Source organism: Barbus barbus, assembly GCF_936440315.1.
Source record: "Barbus barbus genome assembly, chromosome: 15".
Classification (NCBI taxonomy): domain Eukaryota; kingdom Metazoa; phylum Chordata; class Actinopteri; order Cypriniformes; family Cyprinidae; genus Barbus; species Barbus barbus.
Window position 1 is genome coordinate 28,531,967 of NC_136743.1, and position 19,600 is coordinate 28,551,566.

Consider the following 19,600-nt stretch of genomic DNA (forward strand, 5'->3'; position numbering starts at 1 on the left):
TGAAAGATAAATGAACTTACGCCGCTGCACTAGTTTGAACGTAGGATGCGTATTCACCATTCTATTTACGCGCCATGCCTGTTGCGCTCGTTTCCCAGCATGCATCGCGAATTTACATAGCCATCTTGTCGGGAGGTGAAATTGTTAGATTTTCTGATTCCGAAGTCTGCTAGTTATAGTTAGCCATAAACTTTCATTTCAAACCGTTTTTGTGTTTGTTTCGTTAGTACGCCGGCATCTAGTCGCCGAGTGTCGCGACGTATTAGGCGGCGTTTAAACGCGCTCGTTCAGGATGTGTTTGATACTTATAACATTATGTAGGTAGAGAAGTGAGAGGCAGGATCTACGACAGCGGCCTCACACACACCGCCCTTACCGAGCTCTGATCACCAGCATATGAGGATAAATTAATAACCGACACGTCACCTCGCGCACACCGCTCGCGGAGGTTGTTTTCGTCCCCGCCGCGCGCGTCGACAATGCAACAGGAGAGAAGAGGAAGACGGATGACGCACGATCGGCGCGGAAAACTGTGAAATTCAGGGCAACTGTTTGCTGTTTTGTCAAGTCAGCGGCGTCTTTAAGGTGTCTCAAAAAGCTGTTAAGCATGTCTAAGATGCCGGCCAAGAAGAAGAGCTGCTTTCAGATCACGAGTGTGACTCAGGCTCAAGTCGCGGCCAACAACGCGACCGACGACACCGAGAGCCTGGATGACCCGGATGAGTCCCGGACAGAGGACGTGTCCTCCGAGATATTTGACATGTCCAGGACTGAGGTATGTGACAGGAGCTCCTCAGAGGAGACTTTGAACAATGTGGGGGACTCGGAGGGCCAGACACCCCGGAACGGCGGGGTTGGCCCGCGCAACTTGGGCATCCAGGCCTCAGGGACTCAAACAGCGCAAGTCACTAGTTCATCAAGCGCGACGACCATAACCAGCTGCAGTTCTCGCTTCAGGGTCATTAAGCTTGATCACGGCACCGGAGAGCCCTTCAGGAGGGGCCGGTGGACGTGTACGGAGTATTACGAGAAAGACCCCGAGGGCTCTGTGATGACCAGGACTGTGGATAGTATATGGCACACCAATGTGACCGAGCCTGGAGCAGATAGAGACAGTGGGCTCGGGGCCACCGTCGGCTCCGTAATAGCTTCTGATGTAAATTCAGACGGGTCGTGTTTCACCGGCCCGCCTCATAATCTAGAACCGCACAGCTTCAACGTGGCCCTGGGGTCCGGGTCATCTGAGTCCTTTAGTAATAAACCAGTGCCTCCGTCTGCTCAGCACAGTCTCCATCCGCCCGCTCACGAGGGAGGACACCCGGGTACCCATCTTCAGAAATCTCCCAGCATCCCTCCTTCTCCTCAACTGCTTTATCAACCCCAGCCTATTACGCATCAACTGCAAAGCCAGCCGGCTCTGGTATCAACCAGTCAGCCTGATTACGGCCAGCGCAGCGTGCCCATGACAGTCACCCAGCCTCTCCCTGGGGTGAGCCTTTCCGTCGGACATGTCGTCAGTCAGGGGTCGTCCCCTCTTCCCACCCCGGCCACGGGAGGGGTGCAGGTTCTGGGTACAATAGAAATGTCTGGACACCCTGGAGGTGTTCCCTTAGGGAGCACACCGGTGTCGTCTGTCCCAAATCTGGTGCAGCATCCAGCGGTGGGGCTGTTGAGCAGCGTTGCCCCTATGCCCTCCATTCAGCAGCAACAGCCGCTGGCACAATACCAGGCCTCAGGAGTAATGCATGGTTTATTGACAACTCAGAGCTTGCCCGTAGCACCGGTGACGCTCGCAGTAGGATCATCCAATACCTCCGCACACAGCCAGGCGGCCCAGGTTGCGGCAGCGGGAATAGGCACCGGTGTCTTCACCCAGATGGATGAGAATCGAAGGATGTCTGATGTGTCTGCGCAGGTTCACGGTAAAGACATGGTGAAGCCCTTCACAGAAGGCCTGCAGTTGCCCAGTCCATCTGTCAACAGTCTTTTCGGTATACCCATTCCCATTGATGGGGAGGACGACAGGTGAGGTGCCACTGGTGATCTGAATGATTTAAGGGGTCTGACTGCTTGAATGTTCACTCTCAGGCAGGGTTCCCACGGTCATGGAAGACCTGGAAATATCAAGGGATTTTAAAACCGGTTTCCAGGCGTAGAAAATTCATTGAAATTATTATATAGTGTTTTTTTTTAGGTACACTCAGTATTTCAATTTACTAGAATGTGGTCATTGTGAGTGTGTAAACTCTCTAAAAAAAAAAAAAAAAAAAAAAAAATTATTAATAAAACTTTAACTAGTAATCATGGAATTCGGTCAGAAGGTGTGGGAACCCATTTAGTTTAGTTACAGACAATGTTTTTTTTTTTTTTTTTAGCATACACCGGCACAGGTAAGATTGGTTGATATTAATTGGAATATTTAAAGGGAAAAGTGTCAACAAATGTAGATGAACAGAAATGTATCATGCATTTTGAATTGGATTCAACAGCTTAATAGTCATTTACTGCTTTAATCTTGGTGATTTTCCATGCAGTGTTTGTAGTATTAATGTGCAGATCTCTGTGCATGCCTGCTGTGGTTGTTTTGTGAGGAATGCAGTGACGTGATGGATGTTTGGTTCTCATTAGGGTCATGACATTTCTTGCTTTTTCACTACCTGTCAAAAGTTTGGACACACCCACTCTTATTTTACTCTTTTTGCCATTTTTTAAATTTTTAGTATAACTAAAGTTATTGAATTATGTGAGGTGCTTAGTGCACAGAAATGTTAAACCAACCTCATATAATAATCTGGTTTCCAGCTCTGTTAATTTTCTTCATGAGTTGCATCCTGCTATTCAAATACTATGAAATATAAATCTAAAAACAAATGTAATGACTTGGGAGGTGCCATATATTGTGATGCTCTTATCAAGTTGTTTACTTTCCATCAAAGTTGAATAGTGATGTAGGATTTTTATTTAGAAGTCAGTTATTTATTTTATTATACACTACGGTTCAAAAGTTTGGGGTCTGAAAAATGTTCTTGAAAAAAGTCTTTTATGGTCACCAAGGCTGCATTTATTTGATCAAAATACATGTATTACAATTTAAAATAACGCTTTTCTAATTGATTATATTTTAAAATGTAATTTATTTCTGTGATCAAAGCTGAATTTTCAGCATAATTAGTGTCACATGATCCTTCGGAAGTTATTCTAAAATGCTGATTTGCTTTTTTTTTTTATCAATGGTCTGACAATCAGAAATAGAAGGTAAAAAAAGCGTTTTTGAAACATTTTAACATTTTAAATGTCTCACTTTTGATCAATTGAATGCATGCTTGCTGAAAATATAAATTTATATAAAAAGTAAAAATATTACTGATCTCACACTTTTGAAATGTGTATAAGACAAGTTGTTTTCAAAGTGACGTGAGGTTTTATTTTGAAAAGATATGGTTAATACTGTGACAATCTGTCAGAACCCTGAAGACAAACATTCAAACAAAAATGTTTCTTGTTTGTTTCCGGATGTCTCATGCATGCCAGAAATGGTAGTGACTATAAAATGCTTTCTCAATTGAAAAGCGACAGTGCATATCTGGTGACACAGTTTCAGATGAGAAGTGCCGCTGCTTGGCTTCCTCTTAGATGCTCGACTTTCGGTTCCAGCGTTGCAAGTTGTACACAATATATCAACTTGTTGGCATACTCAAGAGGAAATGGTGAAGTGCTTCAGATGACTCTGTGGTTTTAACTTGGTGCTAGTCAGAAGTAGATTGAGCAGGCAGTGGTCGTTAAAGCAAGGGCTGGATCTCAGCGAAATTCTGCCTACGTGCCATTGAGACGCCCGACCCGGGGTAAAGCCGCTTGTCACTGGTGACACCTTTTGTAGCTGATATGCAGTGGGGGCCTGTGAGAGTGAAGGCCTATCACGTAGCGAACAGTAGACCTTCCCCTGTCTTTCACTTCTAGATATAAAGTTGCTTCACTACGTGGTTAAACACTTTTTCTTTTCTTTTTTCCTTTATTGCTCTTTTAAAAGACACATACACCCATCACACCCCATTTATGACTCTAAAGACATGTTTTTCACATTATGTATCTTCTTTATGTATAGTCATCTGACAGGCAGTTGTTCAGATAACATGTTGAGTGATTTCAAGACAGCATTCTTGTTTAGGAATTACTGAACTATGCCATGCATCTGCCTTTGTTCCCCCGCAAGCTTCATGAAAGTGTTTAAAAATTGTTCACCTAGCAGCCGCTGTTGTTGCTTTTTGTTGCACAGTGTAGTTAGATTATTTGTATGTATGGTTTGGTACACCTCACAGGAGTTTTGATACACCTCACAAATTAATAATCAGTGAAAGTGTGCATTAATGTCTTTTTGGAGATATTTATATATGCATTTAATATTAAAATAATGTTTAAATGTTTAAACACTAATTTTTTTTATAAATCAGAATAAAATTGAAATCAAAATAAAACTTGCAGTACTTTTTTTTAATTAATGCAATTTTTTTATTTTTTTTATTTATATATATATATATATTAATTTTTTTTTTATTATTTTTTATTATTTATTTTTATTTAATTTATTTTTTTAATTCAGCAAGCAAACATTAAATTGATAGAAATTGAATTATAAATGTTTTTTTTTGTTTTCATCAAATAAATATTAAAATATTACAAAAATATTAAGCACCATAGCTGTTTTCAACATTGATAATAAGAAATATTTATTGAGCAACTATTAGAATGATTTCTGAAGGATCATGTGACACTGTAGACTTGAGTCATGATGCTGAAAATTCAGCTTTGCATCACAGGAAGAAATTATTTTTTAAATATATTAAAATAAAACGGGTATTTTAAATTGTTAAAAAATATTTCACAATATCGCTGTTTTTACTGTGTTTTTGAGCAGAATAGTCTTTATTCAAAAACATTAAAAACTTGTACTGACCTCAAACTTGAATGGTAGTATATATTTTACATAAAGAAATTTTTTGAACCATTTGGATTTTTCCATTGTGACAAAACAACTTAATTTCATTGCAATGCATTTCTTGCTACTAATTCTCATTGCAGAAACAGAGGTTTTCTTTTTTTGTCATTTGATAATGAGAATGGAAAGGGGTGAAATGTGCTTGATATCCATCAAAATGTCACAAGCAAACATATTAATGTTTTTAAAAAAAATGTAATGAATAATTAATTTTTTTTTTGGTTTGTTTTTGATTTTGTGTGAAATATGACATAGACCTAATGCATGAAATCCAGCCAATTAGCTCAACCAACAAAACACTGATTGCATCACACAGTCATTCGCAACACAGACCAGGTCTAAGTCCTGCAGAGTAACAGTTAATAATTACTTCGTCCCATATGTGATGTTTCTTGACATATTAAGTCATAGGATTATGAGTCTAACATCTGAAAGTGTTTTAAATGAATTGGCTCGTTGTGCAACGTGAGATCAGATTTTGCCCCATCTGCTGGTTAGAATGCGTAACCGCTTCTGTTTTTGCCCCTTTTTAGAGATATGATGGTGTATGTTGGCATATAACATCCCTGACAGATCTCTAGTTATGTAAGACTGCCCAATAGAAGATGAAGATTAGCTTTAAAAGGTTAAAGCCTTAAGCTGTCATTATCTTCAGTCTTATGTAAGTGTCATACATTTGATTGCTGCGTCTCAATCTCTCAACAGCAGCGCAGGTCAGAATGTACCTTCTTACCCAATCTGTCCATCTTTCTCTCTCTCGAATGCCTCTCGTGGCTATATCATACGATCATCTAACAGTGTCTTCGTATTTGGCAAGCATTCCCTCTTTCTTTCTCTCAACACCTCCGTCTGGGGTAATACCGCTGACTTCAACTGACGGTAAAGCAGCACATGAGCTGTCAGTCTCTTCAGAACACGCTTTTCTGGTACTTCCTTTGGAGGAACTTCTGTAGGCCTTCGCTCAGAGTCCTGTGTTGCCATGATCTTTCCGATCTCACTTTTGTCTTAAGAATAAAAGCTGCTGCTTTTGTGTTGTGTAAGCGGCAGTCGGCACTACATTTTTAAGCATGGAATTAATTTCACACTCATAAGTGACTGATTTGGAAGGCTCTGCGTTGGCAGGAACCACATGTAGCCTATCATACAAATAGCACTCCTAATGTGAAGTGCGCAAATCGATTCCAATAGAGTTGCTCACATCACAATACTCTAAGCATAAAAAATACACAGTGCACACAAATTGAGTAAATTTCACACTTTTTGTTGGGATGGATCAATACCACTTTTCTTTTTCCCATCCCACACAGGTAGTGATGCTGCAACCTTGAGTTGTATATAAACGCACACATACGGACATTTGTTAACTCTAAAACACAATACAATGAAGTGTAAAATTCAAAATACTGGTAAAACACCTGTAAAAGAAAAAATTCGGAAACAATTCCTTTAAATTATACAGTATATTGTGCCCTATTTTTACAGTTATTTTTTTTTTTAGTGTTGTGATCCTTCAAATAGTAATTAAACCTCTATCTTTATTCGTTTGTTTTCTGAGAGTTGTATCTTTTCTCTATTTGCTTCTTGATGAATGGTGCTTCCTCTCACCACTCTCTGCTCGCGATTGAACTGCTTTTCTAGTTTTAATCATCAGTTTATTAGTAATGAATGCACTAAAGTGATTTTTACATTTGATTAGTCTGTTTGTTTTCTTGCTTCTGTTTAGATGTAAGATGAAAAAAAGTAATGCACTGTTTTTTTCTTTCTTATATTATGTTCTACTGTTTACTTGCATCTTTGTTCTAATTTTAATAATAAAGATAGCTGTGTGTGTGTGTGTGTGTGTGTATGTGTATATATGTGTGTGTGTATATGTGTATGTATATATATGTGTGTGTGTTTGTGTATATATATATATATATATATATATATGGCTATATTGTGATTATTAATAATGTAGTTCTTAAGAAAAGCAGTGGAGGAGAAGATGCGATGTTGCTGGGTGGTTTTGCTTTTGAACCGTCAGAAAACTTTAACTCTACTTTTCTCAAAGCTGACTCTAGCGACTTCAAACGGGTTTAGCTCAGTCATTTTTTTGCTTCGTTCCAACAAATCACATCATTTATATATATATATTTGCAAAAAATATATTCAATTCATTAAATCACAGCCTAAGCCATGTTGCATATTTCAATATATCGTGCGGCCCTGCTTAACATCAACAACAACGACACGCAGTATAGGATGTGAATCTGTCCCATCTGACTGAAACCCTATCTGACAAAAATAAAAAAGATTTGTATCGGACAGACACTGATTATCAAATCGGCACATCCCTAACTTTTTGTTATACGAGTTGTATTTATAATCACATGCACTGTATGCATAACTTTAAAAACAGAAAGTATACTTTGTGCTTTAGATTGCAGTATGATTAACAAATTTGGTGTTAAAACAGTCTTTTTGTTGGAACCGTCCCTTTAGGCAGAGCATGCTTTTTTTAATGTTGGAACTAAGGTCTTGTTTTGGTTGTTTGCATAATGATTCCCACCTTATCTTTATTCTACTTCAAACCATGTTCTTATGACAAATCCATTTGCTTTGATCCACTTCAGAGTTATAAATATGGCCTGTGATAAATAATACTATTTTCTAGAAACCCACTGTTATGCTTTTCCTAACCTGGTTACCTTATTTTGATAGTATGTTTTTCATTGGCTCGTGGTTTTACAATCTGATCCAGCTAGCTCATGTGTAAAGTTATCCATACGTTTGGAATCTGCAGAAAACGCATATTTGTCTCAACACGTAGCTGTAGTAGCTGTCGAGTGCTTTCTAAAGCAATGATTCTGATGTTTATTGGATCCAGATATAATCTGCCGTCCCTGTGAGGTTGCATGCATGGTAAGAAGGAAAAGAAAAGGCGTGTGGTTGTGGGGTCTCGGCCCCCACCGGAGAGCAGCCAGTGTTCCACGAATTCTAGGAAAAGCTGTTTGCTCAGCGTCCAGATATTCACACATGCGGTAAATCTACTCCTGTTCCTTCCCATTCCTATATAGAGAGGAAGGTCTCCTCCTGCCTCCAATCCCGATATAGTACATTCTGTCCTTTTCCTTTAAGGAAAGGTCCTGGTATATGGGGGAAATGGAGGTAATGGTAACCGCCTGTGGTCACCTACCTCGTCGAGACTTTATCACAAAAACTTGAGTGATTTTTCAGCTTTTTGCAACTGATCAATCTTTATTTAGATGCTTGGTGGTCATAATTGGTGGTGGTGGCGCAGTGGATAAGACACATGCCTTTGGTGTGAGAGACCCGGGTTCGAATCCACTGTGAGACACCAATGTGTCCCTGAGCAAGACACTTAACCCCTAGTTGCTCCAGAGGCGTGCGACCTCTGACATATATAGCAATTGTAAGTCACTTTGGATAAAAGCGTCAGCTAAATGAATAAATGTAAATGTAAAATGTAAATAATTCATATATTTGCATGTCAGTGAGATATTTTGAAATTAGAATTTAGAATTGAAATTAGATGTTTTTTTATAGATAAAAAATAGATAAAAAATTATCTGTCTCTGTGCTTTTCAGTCTTTTGAAATGATAGGTTTGTGTTTGTTCTAAAATAGCTTTAAAGAGGAACTATGAGCATTGTTGCAATTTTTTTCCAAAACGTATTCTGTGAAAAATGACAGTCAAGACATAATGATAGAAAAGACTTCTGTTTTTATTTTGCTTGACTCAGGATATTAGAATGATTTCTGAAGGATCATGTGACACTGAAGACTGGCGTAATGATGCTGAAAATTCTGCTTTGATCACAAGAATAAATTACTTTTAAAACATTTTCAAATAGAAAACAGTTATTTTCTTTAGTTAGTTAGTTGCAATAATATTTAGATAAAATAAATGCAGCTTTTGTGAGACGGGAACAAAACAAATCTTACTGACTTACCAGAAAAACGTTTAAAAATGTAAAAATCATAACTTTTTAACAGTAGTCTATATATACACTGTATAAAGAAAATGCAGGTATGCATATTTAATGATATGCATTTAAAAAAAAAAAAATCTATAAAATGTATTACAAATAATCTGATTCTGGCATGGTCATGAAACTTAATGGTCACAAAAGTGAATTAAAAACATTGTAATAATCATGCTGTTGCCTAATTTGCATCAGCAAAATCACTGCACATTGGAACAGTATTGGAACAGTAAGGCCAATTTCTTTATTTTTGCTGTAGACTGAAAACATTTGTGTTTGACATCAAAAGATGAATATGACATGAGAGATTAACATTTCAGCTTTTATTTACAGGTATTTTCATCTGGATCAGATACACAACTTAGAAGATAGCACCTTTTGTTTGAACCCACCCATTTTTCATGTTACCAAAAGTATTGGAACAGAAAGAATTAACAGATTAAAGTGAAAAAGACTTAATATTTAGTTGCAAATCCTTTGCTTTCAATAACTGCATCAAGCCTGTGACCCACTGACATCACCAAACTTTAGCATTCTTCTTTTGTGATGCTTTTCCAGGCTTTCACCGCAGCCTCTTTCAGTTTTGGGGGGTTACTCCCGTCAGTCTCTTCTTTAGCAGGTAAAATGCATACTCTACAGGGTTTAAGTGTGGAGATTGACTTGGCCGGTCTAAAACCTTCCACTTCCTGCCCCTGATGAACTCCTTTGTTGTTTTGGCGCTATGTTTTGGGTCATTATCTTGCTGCATGATGAAGGATCTCCCAATCAGTTTGGTTGCATCTTTCTGTAAATTGTCAGAGAAAATATTTCTGTAGACTTCTGAGTTAATTTTGCTGCTGCCATCATGTGTTACATCAATAATGAAGATTAATGAGCCTGTCCCAGAAGAAGCGATGAAAGCCCAAGCCATTACATTACTTGTGTAAGGTGTACTATAATGTACACCTGTGTACACTGTGTTTCAGATGAGCTTGTATGTTTGGGATCATGAGCAGATCCTTTCTTTCTCCAAACTTTAGCGTTTCCATCACTTTGGTCCATAAAACCTTGTCCCAGAATTTTTGAGGCTCGTCTCCTATTCTTCTTGCTAATGAGTGGTTTGCATCTTCTGGTGTAGCCTCTGTACTTTTGTTCATGAAGTCTTCTGCGAACAGTAGATTGTGATACCTTCACTCCTGCCCTCTGGAGGTTGTTGCTGATGTCACTAACAGTTGTTTTAGGGTCTTTCTTTACAGCTGTCACGATGTTTCTGTCGTCAACTGCAGATGTTTTCCTTGATCTACCCGTTTGAGGTGTGTTACTTAGTTACACCAGTGGTTTCTTTCTTCCTCAGGAGATGCCAAATGGTTGTACTTGCTATTGCCAGAGTTTGTGCAATGGTTTGATTGATTTTTCATCTTCTCTCAGCTTCACAATTGCTCGTTTTTCCCCATAGACACCTCTCTGGTTTTCATGTTGGTTACACGTCTAACTATAAATGCAGTCTGCACGGATCTGAAACTGCGCGCAGACATTCAGTGCTATTTATTGTTTGAATAATCAGTTAATAGGACACACCAGGGCAACAAAACACGCCTGTCAGTCACATGTTCCAATACTTTTGGTAACATGAAAAATGGGTGGGTTCAAACAAAAGGTGCTATCTTCTAAGATCCAGATGAAAATACATGTAAATAAAAGCTGAAATGTTCATCTCTCATCTCATATTCATATTTTGATGTCAAACCCAAATGTTTACAGTCTACAGCAAAAATAAAGGAATTGGCCTTACTGTTTCAATACTTTTGGAAGGCAGTGTATATTAGTTTTATATAGGTTTACCTAAACTGTTGTTTTAAACACTACAGACTAAGCAGACTACAAATAAACACGCCTATGATTTCCTCTTTGGCCTGTACTTTTCATTTCTCACATAACCTTTTCTATTTCTCTCTTTCCGCTGGATGGAGTGCAGGAATCCCTCCACAGCTTTCTTCCAAGCCTTCCAATCTGGCAGTAGGCTGAAGGACTCAAAGATGACCTGTGATAGGTACAGTAATGGGACGGCCCCTGGTGTGAAGGCAAACGATGGTTGAAGTGTGCTGCATGGGCCAGGCATGGCTTGAGGCTTAAACGGTGCTTTTTGCAGTGGAGCTCAGCGCAAACATAACACAGTGCTCATACGCAAATTGCAATATTGATGAATGTGGGCTAAAATGTAATATTGAATCATGTTTCAAAAACATTGCTTTTCACTAACACAATTAATTAGCGGAGTGTTGGGCTGCAAGGATTTTATACAGCAGAGTGCCACAGTGTCCACCCACTTTTCCATTAGCATTTGTTCCTGTAGGATTTTATACTTGAGGGTTACACTTTATTTTACATTTTGCGTTCTTACAGTGTACTTACCCAAGAAACAACGGGTTGTATAAAAGTAACTACATAGGTTAAGGGTAGGTTCAGGATTAGTACCTAGTTATTACCCAGTTATTGTAATTGCTATAATAATAGTACATTGTATGTACATGCAAAAAAAAGAGCTGCTGATTTAAGTCTTTGTTGAAGCGTTTTAAGCCATGAGCAAAATCAGACAGCTACCAGGTAAAATACAATATTATAAACTTTAATTTGATTTGAAATATATACAGGGCTCGAATTGAGGGGGGATGGCATCCCCCTGGTCGAAAAAAAATGACAAAAACATCCCCCCCCTTACCATCCCCTTTGGATTATTAATTTTGTGTATTACGTAAAACTTATGCACATGAAATGTTAAAATTCTCTACTTATGATCATTTACGAACTGAATAACGCGATTGGCCAATCAGAACAAAGCAAAGCGCAAATTTGGAAGTTTAAGACAACAGAAGGTATGATTTTTCCTTGATTTAGAATTTAAAGACATTTTCCTGATATGATGCATGTGTGACTGTGAGGGACCGAGAGACGATAGGAGAGCTGATATTCAACTTTGAGAAAAAAAAACACGTCTTGAGAGTCCAAAAGCATTCACTGCGCGATGTTTCCCATTAGAATACAGTTAGAATGCCCTTATAATTCCAGCAATGAAACACAAAATACCAATGTATGAGTTTTTACGTTTTTATATTCATTGCACAAGCATATATCAGCACATGTGCGTGAGGCCGCGAGCACAAATGTGCTATTAGTTTTATACAACAGTGCATAGCAACACAGTGTTTCATTCCATGAATAAATCAGTTTTTGAATGAATCGAGTGAGCCAGTGATTCAACGGTCCATTCACTTGTTTCCTTTCTATTGAATCAGCCGTTTTGAACGAATCATTTGATATGAATGATTCAGTAAGTCATTTATTAAAACAGGGACTTGCTGCCACTTACTGGCGGTTGTATTGTCATTTATCCATGACAGACTTAAAGGTGCCAGCACAAAAACACATTCAGCAAAATATTGTTTAATTATCAATATTGAACAAAATTCCTCAATTTCAGACCCCAGAAGGATTTTTTTTTTTTTCAATAAATAATAGTTGATTTAATAAGGCTAAATTTTCATTAAATAGAAACCTTTTTTAAAAATGAGACCAATTTTGTAATCATTGTTGGAAAATCAGCAACAGGCAAATAAACGTGTGTGTATATATATATATATATATGTATATGTATATGTATGTATGTGTAATGAAATGTTTATTTCCTTTTTTTTTTTTTTTTACTTTGTGGCACTATATGTGATCTCTCTTCTGAGTCGGCTCTGTTTCTTGACAATAACCTTACGTTCTCACCTCACAGCATCTTGTTTTTAAAGACAAGAATAAGACAGACAAGCGATCCTTTGTTTGCATGGACAAGCCTGCCTTTACCTTTGCCCGAGGTTGTCATCTGCCATTGCTGTGGTCTTGGATATGTTGCAAGACTGGATCTAATTTGTCAGTCGAACAAGTTCCCCAATGTGCTTCCTAAGGTGCAAAGATCCTGTTTAAAATAGTCTTTGGTCAGTATTTGACTCTATTAGAGAGGATGAGATGAGATGAGATGCCTGTTACTGCTTTTGTGTGGATATTAAAGAGCACTCTTTTTGTTTGTGTGGCCTGAAGCTGCAAGAGAGCGCTCAACTCTTGTCACTTTTGAACTTCTTGACCTTTATGAGACTGTATAATTCTTCAGCAGTTATGAATGCATGTGTACGTGGGTATGCTTGTGAAAGTTAGCGTTACAACAACTTGGAGAGCAATTTAGTCTCCCAAATTGTCAGTGTGATTTTGTGCTAAATGCATTTCCTCTTAAATGGACCTTTTATGGTTGATGCTTATCTACTTTTCCTGTGCAAGGGAAAATTGTAGGGAAAAGTACAGAATGTCTCTAAATCAGTGTCATCATTTGCTGTCAGGGTCTACATGTGTAGATTCTGCTTCAGTGGATGGATGGGTTCAGAAAAACAGCTACAGCATTCAAAAATGTGCATAAACAATACAAAATAGGAAATTATTAATAGATAAATTAAACTCTAAGGTCTGGGTTGAGACATTCGCAGTTTATACTGTAAAAGATTGGGGTTGGTTTAATTTTTTTACTTTTTGTGAAAGAGACTTCAAGGCTGTATTTATTTGACAGTAGTAAAATAAAAAATATTTTACTGTCACAATAAATGTAATTATAATTTCTTTAAAAAAAAAATGTTGCTGACCCCAAACACTTTTGAACGGATGTGTGTGTATTTATTTAAGTTGTGTAAGTCTTGAGTTAACTTCAGACTCCACCCACTTTGGACAAAAAGCCCTGAAAGAGAATGAGATGGAGGCTGCGCTCCACACACAGCGCTGTACTCACTGTACTGTTAGCACTGATTGTGGTGGTTAGTAGTAGGGCTGGACGACTTTTCCGATTTTATCAATCAATTCCAATTGTGTTTTGCCACGATTTAATTTTTTAGAAATCGAGGAATCACGATTTTGAATAGAAATATCACCAGGTGTTAGAATTAGACACTTTGACAGTATGCCAATGATAACAGTAAAGAGAAAAGAACGATCCAATTGATTGGCTGCTCACGTGTGACGCGCTCAGTGAAGGACTGAATCAAAGACTATAGAATACTTAAAGAGACGTTTAGATGGTAGAATACTGTATATTGCGAGGCACCATTCACACAAAATGTGCTTTTGTGTTGACAAAGATGCGACGTGGGCAGTGGAATAGTAAAAAACATGCAAGATGGGAGTGAACTTCTTTTAACTTGAGCGCCACGTTTTTATAATGCCGTTTCATGCAATAGATGCGAGTGCAACAATCAAACGCGTCCATGCTTACATTAGGACATTAAGTAAAGATCATGTTCCATTAAGATATTTAGTCAATTTCTTACCATAAATATATCACAACTTGATTTTTGATAAGTAATACGCATTGCTAAGAACTTGATTTGGATTTTCTCAATATTTAGATTTTTTTTTTGCACCCTCAGATTCCAGATTTTCAAATAGTTGTGTATCGGCCAAATATTGTCCTATCATAACAAACCATACATCAATGGAAATATTATTTATTCAGCTTTCATATTATGTATAAAAAGAGGTTTTGTGGTCTAGGGTCGCATTTATAGTTAATAATAGTCTACTTGTGTTATACCTTCAGTCATTTTGAATTTGATTTACCTTCACTTTTGAGTGTTTTTTTTTTTTTTAAGCATTTTCCTCGTATTAGCCTATTTCTGAACACATAATGTAAGACCAGTTTGTACAATATGTAGTTGTAGTTCATGCATCTTTTCTGCAAAGATATTTAACAAGTGATTTGTTTAACATTTACATAATGTTGACAACTTCATGTGTGGTGCACTTGGAATATAATTGTTTAGGTTAATAAAGAAAAAGTGACTTGAATCATTTTGTAGTTACATTTTCAAATTGACTAGTTAAAAATCATAAAAAATCGAGAATCAGTCAAACGTTCTTAAAAAGTCTAGATGAAATGTTTTTGCCAAATTGCCCAGCTCTAGTTAGTAGTGGATATGAGGAGCAGACCGACTCGTATCCACTATCCGGTGCAGTACTCGGGCTGCTGCTGCACTTGACGTCTGGTTTCCACACACCGCAGGTCTTTTTGTTGGATGATTTGGGGAGTGTTTGTGTGTGTGCACACACAAAGGAAGTTTGGAGAAACAATATGCAACAGAAACGGTGCTACTTGTTTTTTCTTTAATGTGCAGGTTTTAAGCCCTGTGCGACCTTATGGACATTTTTGTCCATAAGGTTTGTCCATAAGGTTATCAGGTTTGGTCTATAAAGGGTCTATAAGCAAATACTCGCTTTATTCCTGTTTTCTGCTTCTGCATATTATAGAGCCAATTGGATAAATAATGCAGCTATAATTGTGTAGGTGTGTTGGTATAGATGTCAGAGTGTGGTTTGTATGTGTGTCATAAAAAAATTGTGTGTGTGTGTGTGCTAGTAAAAATTGAGAGAGAGAAACTCTACTGCAAATCACAAATCCAAGCACTGTGAGCAGCAGCAGCGTTTTGCTGGCATCTAATGGGGAAAATCTGGTACTGCGCCCCCAAACTAAATTTTACTGAAAGCTCATTTTTTGAGATATCAACCTCAAATTTGGAACACAACTTGTTTAGATTTATGGCTTTGATTTTCTAGCAGGTTTAGAGTTCAACATGTTTCATATATAAAATAACATAAAATATTGTTCATAAATAATTTTCATAAACTTAAACCTGTATAACTTTTTTTTTTTTTGGTATCACTTTTTAAACCTTTTTTACTTCAACAATAATCTACAATGGGTCTTCTTTAAAATGAGACTCTGCTCCCAAGCTTCCAGTTTTTTTTGACATGGACATTTTTGTCCACTATGGACCCCTAAGTGTAACTTTTTTTTTTTATTGATGCACAAGGGTTAAACTTCTGCAAAATGGATATGATGTATTTGTAAGCAACTGATGTATTGAATAAGACTTTTCTTTCTTTTCTAATTGCAGTGCCTCTGGAGCAAGTGTGGTTGCCATTGATAATAAAATAGAACAAGCAATGGTAAGTTTTTAATTTTATGCATTTATATACTCTTTATTTTCTATTAATTATTTTATATACACATATATCAACCGTGCATCACAGCCGTGCAAAAAAGTAAAAAGATTTTTCAAATTATATATCCGCTTTAATGCCAAAACTTTGTCAAGTTTAAAAAAATTTAATAAAAGAATTCAGTGTATAATGTACAATCTGCAAAACAATTTGAAAAATGTTATAATACTCAATTTAATGTCTAAAGAACTTTACATAAACACATTTTAAAGTGCTTTTTCACAAAATCTGTAATTTTCTGTTGTAGAACCCACAAATGTAGCAGAAATTATCTGGATAATGTTTGCATTTTCACTGGCCATAATTCTAACATTAAATTTAGGATAAGGCCTGAAATAATGTCTTTAGAATCCTCCATACATTTACATACAGTTACATTTGTGGCAGTGCTTCTGTTGATCAAGGAATAAAACAAGACTACTTCACCTTAAAGGGTTGCTCCACCACAAAATGAAAATGTTGTCATTAATCACTTACCCTTATGTCGTTCCAAACCCGTTCCAAATGGGACAGTCACAAGCCTCCCGGTTTTCATCCAAAATATCTTAAACTGTGTTCCGAAGACGAACAAAGCTCTTACGGGTTTGGAACGCCATGAGGGTAAGTGATTAATGACAACATTTTAATTTTGGGGTGGAGTAACCCTTTAAAAACAGCTGTCATCAGCCAAAATGCTACAAAATGCTTATTTTGAGAAAAACATAGAGGAACACAGGTGCTAGGTTTAAAATCAGCATCCCAAAGTTAGTAAGAAACAAGTTTTGTATTTTATTCAGTCGTATCATGCACGGCAGTGCTTCACGATGCCATAGATGAACCTTTTTTGTCTAAATGGTTCCATAAAGAACATCTTTAACATCTGAAGAACCTTTCTGTTTCACAAAAGTTCTTTGTGGAACCAATGGTTCTTCTATGGCATCGCTGTGAAGAACCTTTTAAGCACCTCTATTTTTAAAGAGTGTAATAATAAAAAAAAAAAATGAGCTAGACAAATGTTGAATTGGTGCTGATGTACCGCTTTCTGAAATGATGTCATGTTTTGGTACTGTGATGCAGGATTTAGTGAAAAGCCATCTGATGTATGCTGTGCGGGAGGAGGTGGAGGTGTTGAAGGAGCAAATCAAGGAGCTCTTCGAGAGAAACTCTGTGCTGGAGCGAGAGAACGCAGTGCTCAAGTCTCTGGCCAACAGCGATCAGCTCTCTCAGCTCACCGTCCAGTCCAGCTCCAGCGCTCCCGTCCCGGGCCAAGCCCAGCCCCAGCCTTACCTTCAGCTGGACTCCAGCCAGAGCGTAGACTCCCTGCCCCGACAGCCACAGCCCAGCGTCACCTCGGCCTGAAGCAGCAGAAACCCATCTCGACGTTCACTCGGACCACGGTCGCCACTTCCCCCTGCCCCGAACCAGCTGGAGAAATTGTGAAGAGTTATTTTTTTAATAAAGAGAATCCAGCCATGAAAGAGGTGTATTTTTTAGCGTTGTAGTTTTCACGTAAGAAGCGAGAGTCTATTTTCAGAGCCACCGTACTTCGTGTGATTCCAATTCATCAGTCAATTCAATTGTACTTTATTTATTATAGGGCTGCTATTTTCCGAGAGGAACAATATCAATATCACAGATCCGACAGCGAGTGGCAGTCTTACCGTATCGATCATCAATGCAAGCGTAAACAGTGACAGAGTAGCAGTGGGTAGAGTTTAAACACTAACAGTGATGTTTCTCTGTGGATTAAGAATGTGAACCTGGTGTGAATGTACATTGTGTATAGTGTAAAGATTAAAAAGAGCGTAACAAGTTTGTACAGGTTTGTGGGCGAAGATCTAAACTGAATCCTCAATGGTCTACCCTGATGAAGAAAGCTTGTAGGATGTTGGAAAAAGAAGTCAGTTGCCATATTCTCCTGCCCCCTACCCTGATGTCTCGTATGTTTTTGGGTCGGGAAGGGGATTTAAAAGAAAAAAAAACTGTGAATTTGTTCAACCTACTTTGTAACCAAAGATTCAAAGTTGTTTAATTTTGTTTTTTTTTTATGTTTTATGCGCGCACTATGTACTTTTTTTTTGTTCCTCACAACCTTTTTTGTTGCTTTTAGGCATGTTCTGCATGATCTGTAAAAGTCAAACCACTTTCTTACCTCATTTGTATTGGGCACTCGTATTGTAAGTAGTCTGTGAATAGTGTCGGCGGGGGAAGGAGATATGGAGGTCGATGGTGAGATGAAACCGATTAGTGTGTGAGAGACGCACTAGCCACAGAAAATGAAGTGAGCCATGTTTCGTTCATTTAAATGGTGTTTGAATTTCATATGCCAATAGTTTTGTTACATTGCAAAATTTTAATGTATTTAAATAAATGCAATATTCAAATTACAAAACTGTTTAGGAGTATTTGTATCAGTGCACTCTAGAAACGGTGGGAAATTGTCTGCGATGCTCTTGGTTCAGCTTTATGCACCGTGATCATTATTTTCACACTTGAAGGCTCACATGATTTCACCGTAGGCAGTGACTTCCCCACATTGAGAGGAAACAGGACGGATCTACCTTGATGTGTGGGCTACCGACACATTGTTATATGTTGTAAGACTACATGTACAATTCCAGGCACAAAAAATACCCCCTGATTGATTGAATTATAAAGGAAAAAAATACAGATTTTTAGCCATCGTACCAGATTTATGTGGTTGCTATAAAAGACAGTTATAAACAACTGTATACAAACATACCTTATGCTGTTACATGGCAGAAACACACTTTTTCCTCCACCCCAAATTTATTTTGAGGTGAAATACAGCCTGAACATCAGCTGTTTTATATGCTACATAAGCTAAATTTAGATACAAATGAGTAAGATTTAATTGCATTGTAGTTGTATTTTCCCCCATAAAGTACTTCTGGATTAAGTGAAGATGAACCACTATTAAAATAAAATGTATAACTACATTTAAAACAAATTCTAGTTAAGTATTAAATACAGAAAAAAGCTAATTATAAGATTGGTTCTTACAAAGAATACATGTAACAATATTTAATGTTATATATGGAGTTTATATTTAGCATTGTAGACATTTTCCCTCTTCCCCATTCATAGTGTCAGGAACAAAATTTAGATGCAAATTAGTAATATTTCACCTGTATTGCATCATTTAATTGCATTGTAGCTGTATTTGCCCCATTACCTACCTAAATTAACCACTATTAAAACCTCATGTGACCCTGGAGCACAAATATATGTAGCAATAGCCAAAAATACATTGTATGGGTCAAAATTATCCATTTTTATTTTATGCCAAAAATCATTAGGATATTAAGTAAAGATCATGTTCCATGAAGATATTTAGTAAATTTCCTACAGTAAAAAGGCATATCTCAAAACCTATATTTTGATTAGTAATATGCATGGGTAAGAACTTCATTTGGACAACTTAAAAGGTGATTTTCTCAATATTTAGATTTTTTACACCCTCAGATTCCAGATTTTCAAATAGTCGTATCTCGGCCAGATATTGTCCTATCATAAACAAATTTCAAAGTATTTACCCATATGACCGGTTTTGTGCTCCAGGG

The 19,600-nt window shown here is 37.4% G+C and overlaps 1 protein-coding gene across 2 annotated transcripts; it reads left to right on the forward strand.

Moving 5' to 3' along the window:
* Positions 1-103: 103 nt before the first annotated feature.
* Positions 104-18,404, forward strand: LOC306881440 (TSC22 domain family protein 2-like). Of its 2 annotated transcripts, XM_079435546.1 has the most exons (4): positions 104-2,025; positions 10,933-11,007; positions 15,932-15,983; positions 17,094-18,404. In XM_079435546.1, the coding sequence occupies exons 1-4, from the start codon at positions 608-610 to the stop codon at positions 17,373-17,375; spliced, it is 1,827 nt and encodes a 608-aa protein (XP_079291672.1). In that variant the 5' UTR covers positions 104-607; the 3' UTR covers positions 17,376-18,404. The 2 variants fall into 2 exon arrangements, with proteins under 2 accessions (XP_079291672.1, XP_079291673.1); XM_079435547.1 differs by lacking the exon at positions 10,933-11,007.
* The last annotated feature ends 1,196 nt before the right edge of the window (positions 18,405-19,600 follow it).